Source organism: Vicia villosa, linkage group LG5 (genome assembly GCF_029867415.1).
Source record: "Vicia villosa cultivar HV-30 ecotype Madison, WI linkage group LG5, Vvil1.0, whole genome shotgun sequence".
NCBI classification, from domain to species: Eukaryota; Viridiplantae; Streptophyta; class Magnoliopsida; order Fabales; family Fabaceae; genus Vicia; species Vicia villosa.
The window spans coordinates 122713786-122728633 of record NC_081184.1 but is presented as its reverse complement, the minus strand read 5'-3'; the positions used below and the strand labels follow the sequence as shown (position 1 = coordinate 122728633).

Here is a 14848-nt window from a genome sequence, read left to right as displayed (position 1 = left end):
CTTCTATAAATACGAGTGTCATGCTTTTGTAAGAGAACTAAGTTAAGTATAATGCATTGAAGTTCACATTTTATCATAATATCATTCACCTAGTTAGATCTATTTCGCCCTCTAACTAACTTCGATTCAGCTGTAACTAACTTTCAATTACAAACATCTCAAGTTTCAAGAACTGAGACTTCACCTTATTCCTTGAATTCGCCACCTTGTGTGTTGACATGACCGAAGCGTCTCAAGTGGCAACGATTGAAAGCTTGGCACAAAATTCCCGAATGATTGCAGCCAATGCATCTCATCCACCATCATCGCATCACTTTGGTCCTAAAATTTCGATCAAACTGCAGGATAACAATTATCTTATGTGGAATCAGCAGTTTGAAAGAGTAATCCTTACTCAAAGAGTGCACAAGGTGGTGGTGAATCTTTAAATTTTGCAAAAGTTTAAGTCATACAAGATCGCATTGAAGACAAGGTTTATGAAGAAAGTGAATCTTGGATCTTGCATAGCCAAGTTGTGTTCATCTTTCTTCTCTCTACCATATTATAATTTGTGGTAGGAAATTACCTAGTAAAGGTTGTCAATGGATAATCATAGATGTTAAGAGAAATCATCAAGGAAGACCTAAATCGTAGGAATGCTGAGCGCATGAATGCTTTTCACGGCTAACTACGAGATATTGAGTTATTTCAATAATTACATGTGGAATTTCATGTTTTATACCGTGCTAATTCGGAATGAGCAAGATGAAGGTAGGATTCTCGTGGAGCAGTAATGATAACGGCTAGGCTTTTTTCCTTAAAACATAGGGAAGGGTGTTGTCATCAAGAGCCACTGAGATATACAGTAAACGTAAATTGGAAATCCAATTGGGGGAGATTCAAGTTGACCAAGAAGTTAAGCAAAATTAGAGGCAGGACACTAGTGCTGTTAACTAGAGACATAGAAGTTAAGCAAAGTTAGAGGCAGGACACTAGTGCTGTTAACTAGACACATAAGTAAAATGAAAATTCCAAGGACAAAATTCTTTTAAGGAGAGAAATTGTATTACCCGACCAAAAATATTGATTGGAAAGCCCGCTTACGCGTTTGCGAATGATACTTACCTAGCGTAAAATGGTCATTTTACCACTAAGGGTAACTTGTTCAGTTCCCAGTGATCTAATGTTACGCCAAGTGATAATTGAGCTTGCAATTCACTTGTTGGAACAAGTGGGCATGTTAAGAATCTCCTTAGATAAGTGAATAGCATTTGTGTCATTGTCATAAGGGAGTATAAGAACCCAATCATAAGAGTTTTCTCTCATTTTCCATTTTGAAAATTTTAGACTTGTGAGAGAGGGAGAAGAGGGAAGAGACATGATAGAGAAGAGACTAGTGTGATATTTATTATTTATTTCTACTAATTTGCTCTTATTTATTGTATTTTAATTCATGTATTTACTCTATTATCTATTATTAATAAGGTTATTTTAGTAAATGATATTTATTTTATCATTAAAATCAACACAATTAATAGTTATTTTAAGAGAAATGCTAACAACACTTTCTTTTGAACATTCTCTCCAACACTCAATTTCTTATTGGTTGAAACATGTGTGAGTCATACCACTTCATGTGGAATCCATTTTTAAAGTGAGAGACCCACATATGTTTCAACCAATAAAAAAATGAATATTAGAGACAGTGTTGAAAAGAGAGTGTTGTTAGCACTCCTTTTATTTTAATAAGTGTGAAAATTCTAAAAAGTACACCTATTGTGAGACAGAGGGAGTAGCATAATTCATCTTCCGATGCATATAGGCAAAAACAATGTTCATTTGGAAACATGCTGGTGAGGGAGGAATGGAGTTTAGTTATGGACACTAAGAATATTAACGATGAATTTTGAATGAATATATATTGTAAACTTATTTATCAAAATATAAGAGACAGAGATCTATCTTCCATATATATATATATATATATATATATATATATATATATATATATATATATATATATATATATATATATATATATATATATATATATATATATATATATATATATACATATATTATAGTCTATGAAATAGGGTGTAATTGGAATTAAATATAATAAAACAGAGTGTAAATTATATTTTGAAAAAGGGTGTAAATTAGCATGTATTTACACCCGATTTTTATTAAAAATGGTGTAATTAAGAATATATTTACACCTAATTTTTATCAAAATATGGTGAAACTAAGAACGTATTACACCCGACTTTTTAATAAAATAGGGTGTAATTAAGAACGTATTTACATCCGATTTTTTAATAAAATAAGGTGTAATTAAGAACGTATTTACACCCGATTTTTAATAAAATAAGGTGTAATTAAGAACATATTTACACCCAATTTTTATTAAAATAGGGTGTAACGTAGAATGTATTTACACCCGATTTTTATTAAAAAAGGGTGTAACATATAATGAATTTACACCCTTTTCTCATCCGGTGAATATACACCTGTTTTTAATAATAAAAAACAGGTGTACATTTAATAAAAAAACGGGTGTAAATGAACCTTTTTGTACTAGTGTACTTTATAGCTTATCATATTTTCTTTCATTAATACCCATATAAATTTTAATTATTTTAAATGTACATTTAATTATTCATTATTTTAAGAAGTGTGAAAATTGCAAAGACGACACCTATATTGTGAGACGGAGGGAGTAGCTTATAGTTTATAGCTTATCATATTTTCTTCCATTAATACCCATATAAATTTTATTTATTCTAAATGTACTTTTAATTATCAATTAAAAAATGTCTTTTTATGTCATTTTACATTTATCAACTAATTAAACCGCTAATTTTATCAAGCACTTTAATTAACTTATCATTTATTATTTATTAGCCATTTGTTATAAACTATAACCTATCATCTATAAGTCATCATCATAAGCTATAAACAATAACTTAGCTTATCACTCACTCAACTGTTAATTTTACTAAACAGAACCTTAATTGCTGGAATTTTAAAATGGATAGTGCATTTGTTTAAGTCTGTGATTGAATTGTTGGTTTGTTTTGTAATTGGGTATCTGTAGTACCCTTTTTGAACACAAAGTCGCTGATTAAGAAAAAAAAAATCCCATTTGTCAACACGAGAATATTATTATAGAAAGAAAGAGTATGTAGGTAAATTTCACATTTAAATGTAGTTACCTTTTTATTTGTTAGAACTAATTAAAATATAACATCTGAAAAGCAAGTATGTGTATGTCAAAAAATTTCTAAATAATTTAGTTTTATGGTTTTATTCATATTAATATATATTTTTATTATTATTTTAAAGTAAAAAGTTTGCACTCCCCTCACTAAGAGACACTAGTACAAAAACAACAATATAATTTAAAAATTTACACCCGATATTCTAAAAACGGGTGTAAATTAGAAACGTGATGGCAATTTTGTAAATAAAGTTTCATTTTAAGGATTAACATGTGACAAATTACACTCTATTTATTAAAAATCGGGTGTAAATTAAAAATATTATTATAATCAGATCTCAATTACTCCCATTAAATTTAAAACGGGTGTAAATTTAAATTGCTTAAAAAATTTATTTATTTTATGACTCAACTCGATACCGCAAATGAACATATCCACAATCTTCAAACATTGGTCTCATTGACGCATCTAAACCTGCAAGAGAGTTTCCAGCATACAACTTCGCTTGCCTCACTATTCAGATCAGCAACGCAGCATACAGAACTCGTATATTAGGTGTACAACAAAATTCTCAAAAGACTCAAAGTTTCAAGGAGACACAATCCATTGATTTAGCTGGTGATTTTAGTAAAGGTGAAAATGGAGAATTGAACTTTGTTAGGGAAGATAGAGGGAGTTTTAATTTGCAGCACATCGACACAACTTTATCCTTCAAGCAGATCCTCCATCTTTAATATCAACTTTCAGCACTGATTTCCTCCAATCTTCAACGCAATCGCAAACACCGACGCGAGCTTCACCTCACGGACCACATCATCATCATCATCGGCGAAATCGAAAACTGACACACACAACTTCAACGATTCGAGAACACAGGTGAGCTCAACGCAGCAACGTCATTGATCATCGTTATCTGATTCAATCTACAATAACGATTCAGGACGCTTCTCTGACGACATTTTCGCTCATTTTTAACCAAAACCAAAGCCACCCTAATTCTCACCCTCAAAACGAGGTTGAGATTCTATCTGATTACTAATCAAGTGTTATTTTTCTTGCGTGCTTGTATCACACCCAAGTAAGTTCTCACTGTTCCTCTTAGATATTTAACTCCAAATTTTATGATTCTTTTTTCTTGTAATTTCTCAACAATTTGTTTATGCTAAATGTAAAATTAACAGGTAAATTTGAACTTTCAAACCTGAGAGATGGATGCATGGAAAGTGTTTGTAAAAATGTCTGTTTGAACTTTGAAGGACTTCTTCATATACACCTTCTGCAAGGAAAGGATCTCGACCTGCTCATTGTCATTTTTCTTTAAGAATTGACTGTGAGGAAACTACTAGAGAAATCAGACGTATCGAGCAAGTTTTCAATTCAAGGTTTTTTAAGCATTATGGTAAACCCTTCTTCCTCATTCTTCATCCTATTTCCTCAAATCAAACTTTAGTTCAATTTGCAGAGAAACCTCTGTTCCAATCCAACGTTTTTCAACCATTATGGTAAACCCTTCACCCTCAATCTTTACATTTAATTTCAAATTTCAAATTTCTAATGTTTAGATTATTTTCACTTTAGAACTTTTGATTGGGATTGGGGTTTTATATTGGTGTTCAAATCAGAATTTGGGTTTGTTGATTTTCAAATGTTTGTGTTTGTGGAACTGAAGTTGAAATTTTGGGCAGGAAACACCGTTTATGACAGGGCTGGTTGTGGCTGCAGCAGCTTATGCAGGTAGATATGTTATCCAGGCCTGGCAAGCATTCAAGGCTAGACCGGCTGGGATGTGTAAATTTTATGAAGGTGGTTTTCATGCTACCATGAATAAGAGGGAAGCAGCTCTCATCCTTGGTGTTAGGTATTTGCATTTTTGTTTTGTAAGATTGGTTTAGTTTGTATTGATTGGATGAATTCATCGCGGTGGCGGTAAGTTGATAGAAAAGGATCCGAAAATATTAGTTTTTGTTTAATAGGGTCTGGTATTTATGAATGTTTGTAACCTTTCCGTGAGACGCTATTTACTGTTTGTACAAAATATCTTCAAATAGAAGGTATCGTGGTGCTAAAGCACTATTGCATAACAAAATTTTAACAATCCACAGCCATAGCAGAATGTCAAATACCAGAAATGCATGCATCTTGCAAGCACATGTATCATGTGTCTTATTGATTGGTTAACCTGTGTCTCAGTTTGATATTGTCCTCTTTTGTTTTTGTTGTAAGTTGCAATTTGAAATTTTCAATTAGTCAACAAGACTTATGTTGTCAACAGTGCGTCATAACAGAATAGCGTAGCGGTGTAAGGTCGGTGCGGCGCTTTTTGCCAGCGAGCCTTTGTCGACAATAGAGGTTGTAGTGGCTGCTATATATGCGGTGAAATTTCGGCCTCAAACCGCTTCTATCACATCCGCTATTAGGATTTCAGAAATAAACTCCCGAATTCTTTTTTTAAAACCATTTTTTTTGCAGATTAAAAGTTCATTGTATATCATTTGATAAATGGTGTTTCTTTCAATTTTTATCAGCTGTAGGCACTGTGGCATCAGTGAGAAGTGCACGCCAATGATGCGACGTGGACCTGAAGGGCCAAGAACCCTCTGCAATGCTTGTAGACTTATGTGGGCAAATAAGGTAAATGCTATCTATGTTAATCCTTCATGCCAGTTGAGTTGTTTTTGTTTTTCCTATGTTGCTCTACAAATTAATTATTAATGTCAGAAAAACTATGGAAAGGTCCATGTCTGTGGTTTATTTCCTTCGATTTTATCATTTTATATCTTGATACTTATTATTTTTTATTTTTGAGTGGGATCTTGATACTTGTTTATTAATGCAAGTGTATGCTAATTCATCACAAAAGGTGGGATACGAATACGAGATTGACGACACTCGAGAAAGAGTTATACACGTGATTGCCTATAAAATAGTTCATTTATATCATCTCAACGAGTAATGTTATATTGTACCATTCAGCAAAAATCCGGCTTCTTTTGATTTGGTTCATTTACATGTTTTCATTTTCTGAACCACAGGGAGCTCTTAGGGACCTATCAAGAGCTGCAACCTTGCCAACACACAATTCTCCACTAAACAAGAATGAGGTTGGAATTCATGCTTTAATTACATTTACTTTGATTTGTCTTACCCATTTAGAAACTTAGATCCATATATTAAACTTTTCTATTAACTGGATGACTTTCAGAGTCAAAATTTGGAGAACAATCAGATAGTGCTTAGAGATGCTGCTGAATCATCATGACAGACCTTATATCGCATTACACTTACATTACGGCGGTGAGCTTATAGTCAAACTTTATTCATATGAGTTTCTGCTCTCATTGTTTTGGATTCGAAAATAGATTCAATGAAATTAATTTAGTCATACACATATTTGGTATTATGGTTATTTATTGACAGATCCACAGTGGTTTCTCCAACTAAATTGTTGGATTCACACTCTATTTGCTAGCTGGTGAGTTTTTTCTTATACTTGTAGCTGTTTGATGCATAAGTATATTAAATGGTTTGCTTAAAATAATTAGAAAATGAGTCTTCTTTGTTGGTAGAATGGGGCTGTTTCGAGCATTTTTTTTCTGTTAGTGTTTGGATTGCATTGAATACTTACACTATCTAATGTATGTAATCTTAAGCTTCTTGATGTTCACTAGTTAGTATTAGTATAGTGATAGAAACTGATACCAAACAATATAATTTAATAGTATAGTTTAAATGTGAGGTGCATTCTATTAGTAGGAATTGGTCCCTTGGTTTAACATTTTTCCACTTTCTGGATAAGTAATATTGGGGTAGATAGTGGATATACTCAAAACTAAGTGCGGAAGAAGCAACCTTTATCTTCTGTAAACTACTCGACTGTTCAAATGTTGCAACTTCCGCGCAGCCGAATAAGGTTAAAAATCATAATGCTGCTGCAATTGATGACATTCTGCAATTGATTCTAGGTTGTATGTAAACAGAGACAGGATACACGGTTAAAGGCTTTGAGTTAGGATTAGAGGGTCCAAACAATGTTGCAGCTGACCAACAATTAGTTAGTATAGTTGGAGTTGCGACCGAGTTATTAGAGGCAAGTAGGGGAAAGTTAGGGGAATCAAAAGGAACATGTTGTAAAGTGAAATGTTCAAATGCCATCTCTGAAAATCTGATTGAGATTCAACACCTTTCTTTTGTTATATTCTGCACAAATTCCTTTTTTTGTTCTCTTTATCTTTGTATAGCATTAACAAGCTTCTAGCTTTTGTCAAACAGAAAAGTTCCTCAACTCTACTGAAAATGGCAAGAGATGAAGAACATGGAATTTTACTTTCTGCTATACAATATGAATGAATAGTGACAGTTCCAACCAAACATGAAAGTCTCACAAGAATAGTTCTTATTAAGTTATAGTATTTTATTCCCTCATAAATCATTTGACTGTTGAAAGTGATATGAACAATAATGGTTTGAACAGAACATGAATCTTATCCTAATATTTGGTATTGTGGTTATTTATTGACAGATCCACAGTGGTTTCTCCAACTAAATTGTTGGATTCACACTCTATTTGCTAGCTGGTGAGTTTTTTCTTATACTTGTAGCTGTTTAATGCATAAGTATATTAAATGGTTTGCTTAAAATAATTAGAAAATGAGGCTTCTTTGTTGGTAGAATGGGGCTGTTTCGAGCATTTTTTTCTGTTAGTGTTTGGATTGCATTGAATACTTACACTATCTAATGTATGTATTCTTAAGCTTCTTGATGTTCACTAGTTAGTATTAGTATAGTGATAGAAACTGATACCAAACAATATAATTTAATAGTATAGTGAATCTCTTAATGTTCTGAGGTTATAAATTATATTACTTTGGCTCAATTCTTGGCTATAAAGTACTATATTACATTATTATAGCTAAAGTACTATAAAGTGCTTAGCTTAGGTTTTCAGCTTCAATAACTTTAACTAAGCTCTCCTTGCACATGTAAATGTTACCCTATCTTTTATCGATCTAAACATGTACTAAACATGTACAAGGTTTGATTAGATTTATAAGAATAGAAGAAAGAACAGAGGCATTAGTGATATGAAACTAGTAATATCCAAGGAAACTTTACTATTAAAAAAAATCATTATATAGTAACTCATATTCTACTTAACTTTGTAATTGAGGTGGTTATGTCACTAAATAGAATATGTTGTCTCTTTTTTTATTCTTTGCTAGAAATGGTTCATTAACATGCACCTTAAGGCTCGAATTAACATTTTCCAAATTAAAATTTAAACTAGTCTAATGCATTGTCACAAATCTGCATACTCTCTTGCCCCATCCTTGTCAACAATTTTGATAACAAAGTTAGGAGGTGCCACAACCAACCTTGATCTGATTTCCACAATGCACTTATCAACAAGATCAATTGCTTCTTCCACAGACATTCCACTATGGAAGTGTCTGTCCATCATTGACAGTGAGAAATAGGAACCATAACCAAAAGCTCTCTTTTCAAGCTTGTGAAGTGTTGCAATGTAGTCAATGTAGTAGAGTGATGGCCCTGTCTCTTTGTCATAACCAGCAAGAAGGATGTTCACAGAGTAGGGGTTCTGAAGAAAACCAAATTCACGTATAAATAAACTTATTACTCATAATCACAATGCAACATGGCTAATTAATTGCAGCCAAACAACATAAATCATTTACGCATATAAATAGCTGAATTCATAAAAGCTTTTAACTCTTTTCTACATTTCTATGTTATTTTATTCATAAATAGCTGAGTGGAATAAAATAACTAACAATTTGGCCACTACATTGATCGTACATGTGTGCATAGTGTATTTAAAAGCAAAGTATGACAAGAAATGAAAAAGGTGAGTTTGTGTTTGTTTGTGTTTATGGATTATTTGCACAGGTACATATTAGAAAGGATAACTCAGCAGTCTCTTCTCATAGATATTGGAGTCAATCAACACAAAAGCCAGTCTCCTTGTTGTACCAAAGAGATTAATCTGTTGTGTATTAATTAACACTGAATATATTGCAGGCTCTGAGTGAGAAAGGCTATGAACTTGTTTCCGGTGGGACTGAAAATCATCTAGTTTTGGTGAATATGAAGAAAAAGGTAACCCGATAACTACTTTGACTTTGCTTGAGAAGATGAAGTCGGTGTACACGAATGTAGAAGGTCTTCCTCCGGATTGAATTGTGGAAAACAATTGCTTCTCCAGGGCGTGGTATTTTGGCCATGGATGAATCCAATAGTACATGTGGAAAGCGATTGGATTCAATTGCACTAGAGAACAACCGAAGCTAACCGTCAAGCATGGCGTAAAATTATATATGAAGAAAGTGTTATGACTTGGTTAAAATATAATTTTTATGTGTATGATTTTATAGTACTTGAAATATTATGAATGCACATGATTTTGTATACTTTTGGTTAATATTAAAAATATTTTGACTTAGTTAAAATATGATTTTTATGTGTATGATTTTATAGTATTTGCAATATTATGACTGAAAATGAAATATAACTAAACGGTGTATATGAAATAGGGTGTAAATAGATTTAAATATAATATAATTGTTCATTCATAAATGGCGCATTTACACCCGATTGTTATTAAAATAGGGTGTAATTAAGAACGTATCTACACCCAATTTTAATTAAAACAGGGTGAAAGTAAAATGTAATTGCGCCCAATTACACCCAATTTTTATTAAAACAGGGTGTAATTAAAACGTAATTACGTTCAATTACACCCGATTTTTACTAAAACAGGGTGTAATTAAAAATGTAATTATGCCCAATTACACCCGATTTTTATTAAAACACGGTGTAATTAAAAACGTAATTACGCCCAATTACACCCGATTTTTATTAAAATAGGGTGTAATTAAAAACGTAATTACACCCGATTAAAATAGGGTGTAATTAAAAACGTAATTACGCCCAATTACACCCGATTTTTGTTAAAAATAATGGGTGTAAATGCGTTAGACATTTCTCACCCGGTGGATATACACCCGATTTTTATTAAAAATAATGGGTGTAAATTTAATAAAAAACGGGTGTAAATTAACATTTTTGTACTAGTGAGATCTGAATTCATCATTAAATATGAATGATAAGAATCTATTTTCTCAAAAGAAAATGAAAATTAGGAGTAAAAAAAGAAGAAAGAAATATTTTACTTGTAAAACAAGAGAAAAAAAAGTAGAAAGAAGAAAAAGCTTTTTTCTTGTGAAATTAAATAAAATGGAAGATATAAAAATTCAAGTAAGCCTAGTTAAACAGCAATCGTATAAATGATCATCTATAATATTCAATTAATTTTTTCAGAATACTTTTTTCTTGGAGGTTAGCCTCTTGAAAATGTGAGTTTTTTTTCCCCTCAAAGTCTTAAATTCAAATATTGCTAAATGAGAACAATTTTTGTGAAAGTCAATTATTGTATTGTTTAGCTCTGCCGTTAAATAAATGAGTTATACTTTTCTTTGTTAATATTAAACACATGTCAAAACACGCTGACATGGAAAGAGATATGTAGAGAACAGATGACCACATGACTAGCAACATTTGAAAATGTAAAACAACTATGAGAAAATTGCACTCATAAGAAAGAAAGAAGCAAGGTATGAACAGATTGTTTGAACCTTAAAGACTTTCAATTTAACAAAATATCTAGACTATGTTTCTAGACAAATGAGGGTCAAAGAGGTAAAATTCATCTATATTTATTCTTTGTAATACTTATGCTCTAATATTCGTAGTTTGTGACGATGATTTTTTTTTACAGGACTGTGATGCTTTAAAATACATCAACCATGGTCGGAAGATTCCGAGACTGCATCAACCTCAAGAGTAGTGGTTTCACAATGTGATGTAGCTATTTAGGATGCGAGACTTTTGCATGACCGATTATTCTACTATTAACCATTGTGTGTTGTTTACATTCGTTGATAGATGGCACTTTGAGATGCCATCTTTTCATCCTCCACATGGTGAGATGTCCATCACACTAGATGTTGTCTAATACGTGTTACATCTACCGATTAAGGGAAGACTATTAGGACACAAGATTATCGCAGTTGAGGCACTAGAGACGATGTTGACCTATCAGGAATTGGTCTATGGGATGCCCTAAAGGAGATAGAAGATACCCAACGATGTCATGCTAGGTTTGGATTCTGAAGAGGTTGTATGCACAACAACTGATACCAGCAGAGTAGACTGCTAGTGACAATGAGCAGGTTTGCAACATAGAGTAGATGCATTGAGAGCATACCAGTTATACATGATTAGTACATCCATATTTATGGACAAGAGTGCCTATTATGTGGATGTGATTTACCTCAGTTACTTTGCTGACTTGGAGTAGATTCATGAGTACAACCGAGGGCCAAGTGTTTGGTCTACCAATACTTTTTTTTGGCTGAAAGTTACATGTGGAAGACCAAACTGATGACAACCAGCTGCACGCTGTTGACAATAATATATTTGCATCCTTTATTATTTATGTACCATTTTTATAACACTTCTGTTATGCCATTATTAATAGGTCAAATGTTCCATTTTCAGGGATAGATCCTCCAACGCTTCTCAAGCATATTCAGTTGGTCATATATTAATACCTACACTGAGGATATATCCTGTGCTTGTGCAATTGCCCCGCTTAGATGAAATTAGGCGATTAAGCTCTTTAGAGTGTATCTGGACTGCACAGTAGTAGTTGATATACCCAGGCGTAGAAAGATCATCGTCACACGCGTCCTTTGGATGACATAGCCTTATACTTTGGATGGTTGGATTGTGGGTTATGTCTGATGTATCTACATCTTCTTGAGGGTGTCATGCACCAATTCGGGTATATGTATATAGTTTGTTCGAAGTGACCCCTCAGATTCTGCTTCTTCCGCTATGGCCCGCAAAGATGTAGATGCCATGTGTGACGATTTCCTTGTTCATATGGAATCAGATAAATCACGAAGTATTGTAGCTTCTAGCGACTGTAGTTATGCATATGGTTACGTCTAGTTGTATTTCAGAGTGTCACATTCTTATATGACATTGGATGCTCCAGGAGATCCACCTTAGGCCAGCTCATCAAGAGATACTATAGGAGGAGCAAATTGGGCAAATTATGATGTTGATATGTTGCCTGCATGTTGTCATATCATGGATCTTGTGCAGGTAGGTATAGATAGAGGAATCCTTCCGGAAGGCTCTCCTAGGAGGGACATTGTAGATGTCATTATTACCGATGTATAGACAACAATGCACTACGTGAGGGAACGAAGGAATAGGGGGTATGTCATACGCAATAGTGTAGTATTTGTATTACGGATGATATCATCATTTGTACTTTATTTTGACTTTATTCTGGATTCAAGATTGATTCATTTATATATGACATTTTCATTTTATTTGATAAGTCTATTATTTAATTTATAAAAAATTTATTATGATAATATAATTAAAATATAAGACCTATTAAATCAGTGTATTTCTAAAAAAAAAGTCAAAATTTATTGTCTAGGGTGAATTGGAAAGTGTATATTTGTAACCTGCTACAGAGATGAATCTTTGAATCCATTTATCAAAAAATGAGTGTGTCACTACTATAAAAAACACATTTACCTCGAACGCGAAATGTATTTAATCTCACCTAAAGAAGCGAGGTAACGAAGGACGTCATGAAAAGTATCAACTTTACCACTCAGTTTTTAAAACACAAAAGGGAACATGCTTATACAGATGGGTTCGAACCCCAACTTCCAGCACTTTTAATATTTTCAAAACTAGCGCATCAAACCTCTCAAATTATCAATAACACAGAGGGGTAAGATTGATATTTTTTTAAAAAATTTATTGTAAACTACAAAATATTTATAAATTAATTGTTTACTCATAATATTACATTGTTTACACAATATTTCTGTAAATATATTTAACAAATTTTGAAAACAATTCATCGTCATAACTGTTGGTGAAGATCAAATGTTGGATCCTTGTATCATTGAAACTTCAAAAAAGATTAAATGTTGGATGCAATATACTCTAGATCCCTTTCGCATTTATTTGTTTCTAATTTAAAACAAGAAAATGGTTAGTTAAATAAATAAATATATGATTATTGAAAATACCGTAAAAAAATTGATTAATGAAGAACACAAACCTTAAACATAATTTATTTTCTGCCCTTGCAATCCTTTATAGAGAACTTTACCGAATTTTTTATGCTTCAAAGTTTTCATGTTATATGTTTCATTAACAATTATTGATATTCAGAATGCTTTAAGAATGAATATCTATTAGATTCACGTAGATCACTAATGGAAGTGTCTAAGTGTTAAAACTCATGAAATGGACGACACTGATTTGTTTAAGAACAGTGATCAATATTCTCAATTATCATGCCAAAATAATACCCTCGGTTTCTAACAAAAACCAAAGTAAAAGGCATATAAGTTTTTTTTTAACAATACATTGTTTACATAGAATATATTAAATTACATTATTACAACAAATGCATTGTTATTATAGTAGATGTTGTTCTTGGAGAACAACACATCTTTGCTTTAATCTAGATCCTGTTGGATATATTTTGTGCTCTATTTTAAATTTTTATGGAGTGCATGCAATCAACTTTTAAAGAACTATCTGCGCTGAGTAAGAAAATATCAGTTCCAAACATTGGAAATGTTTTTTCTGTTCTTGCAATCCATCATTGAGAACTTTTTCAGACTTTTTTAAGTTCCAAAATTTCATTATATTGAACAAATGTTATCCAGGCAAATGGTTTCACAGGAAATATATATAGTGGTGGATGTAGATAGTTTGTTGTGAATTGATGACTGGTCAATATCTTGAGCATTGTTTCTTTAAGAATGTAGGGTAGATATTCGTTGGTGTAGCTGTGTAATAGAATGTAGGGTAGAGATTCGTTGTTGTAGCTGTGTAACATTTTCGCTGTTAAAACAGAGGGAATATGTTTGTATTCTTATAAAAAAATAAAACATAGCGCGTCTTAGCATAATACCTCGATTTTTTCTGGTTGAAGTGAAAGTTTCTTCATGAAATGTATTATTTGTAGTAGTGTATCTCAATTAGGAATGTATAGGATGAATATCGGGTGAATACGAAAGTGCATATTCATAAAAAAAATTCCGACAAAAAGATAAGTATGACTCATTTACGCATGCATTTGGTGTATAATGAATGCGTCCGAAAAATATATTTCGGAATTTGGAAAAGCATTTTTCGATTTTCCTTAAGATGCTTCTGTACCACTTGCTGGAATAGGAGAAACAATCTCCGATACAATTGGGGTGAATTGTCCAACCAAGGAAACAACAAAATAATAATATCTACTTTTCTTTGTTTTTACAATAACAATGTCAAAACACGGTGACATGGAAAGGGATATGTAGAGAACTGATGACCACATAACTAGCAACATAAAATGTAAAACACTTATGAGAAAATTGCACTCATAAGAAAGAAAAAAAGGTACGAGCAGATTGTTTTGAACATTAAAAGCAGTGAAATTCAAGAAAGTGACACTGACAGCAATACGAAATTTCAACATGTTCTTCTATATATTGTGATCTAAACACGCTGACTTAGTATTGTGATCCAAATAACTGCAAGAG

The 14848-nt window shown here is 32.4% G+C and overlaps 1 protein-coding gene across 4 annotated transcripts; it reads left to right on the top strand.

The window, feature by feature from the left end:
• Positions 1–5356: 5356 nt before the first annotated feature.
• Positions 5357–9599, top strand: LOC131602303 (GATA transcription factor 28-like). Of its 4 annotated transcripts, none has more exons than XR_009284029.1 (5): positions 5357–5831; positions 6233–6301; positions 6403–6494; positions 7720–7774; positions 9237–9595. XR_009284029.1 is itself a non-coding variant. In XM_058874384.1 (3 exons), exons 1-3 carry the CDS (start codon positions 5700–5702, stop codon positions 9324–9326), a joined length of 291 nt encoding a protein of 96 aa, XP_058730367.1. In that variant the 5' UTR covers positions 5357–5699; the 3' UTR covers positions 9327–9599. The 4 variants fall into 4 exon arrangements, 1 of the variants encoding a protein (XP_058730367.1); XR_009284031.1 differs by lacking the exon at positions 9237–9595 and adding an exon at positions 9105–9188; XR_009284030.1 differs by lacking the exons at positions 7720–7774; positions 9237–9595 and adding an exon at positions 6618–6804.
• Positions 9600–14848: the final 5249 nt, after the last annotated feature.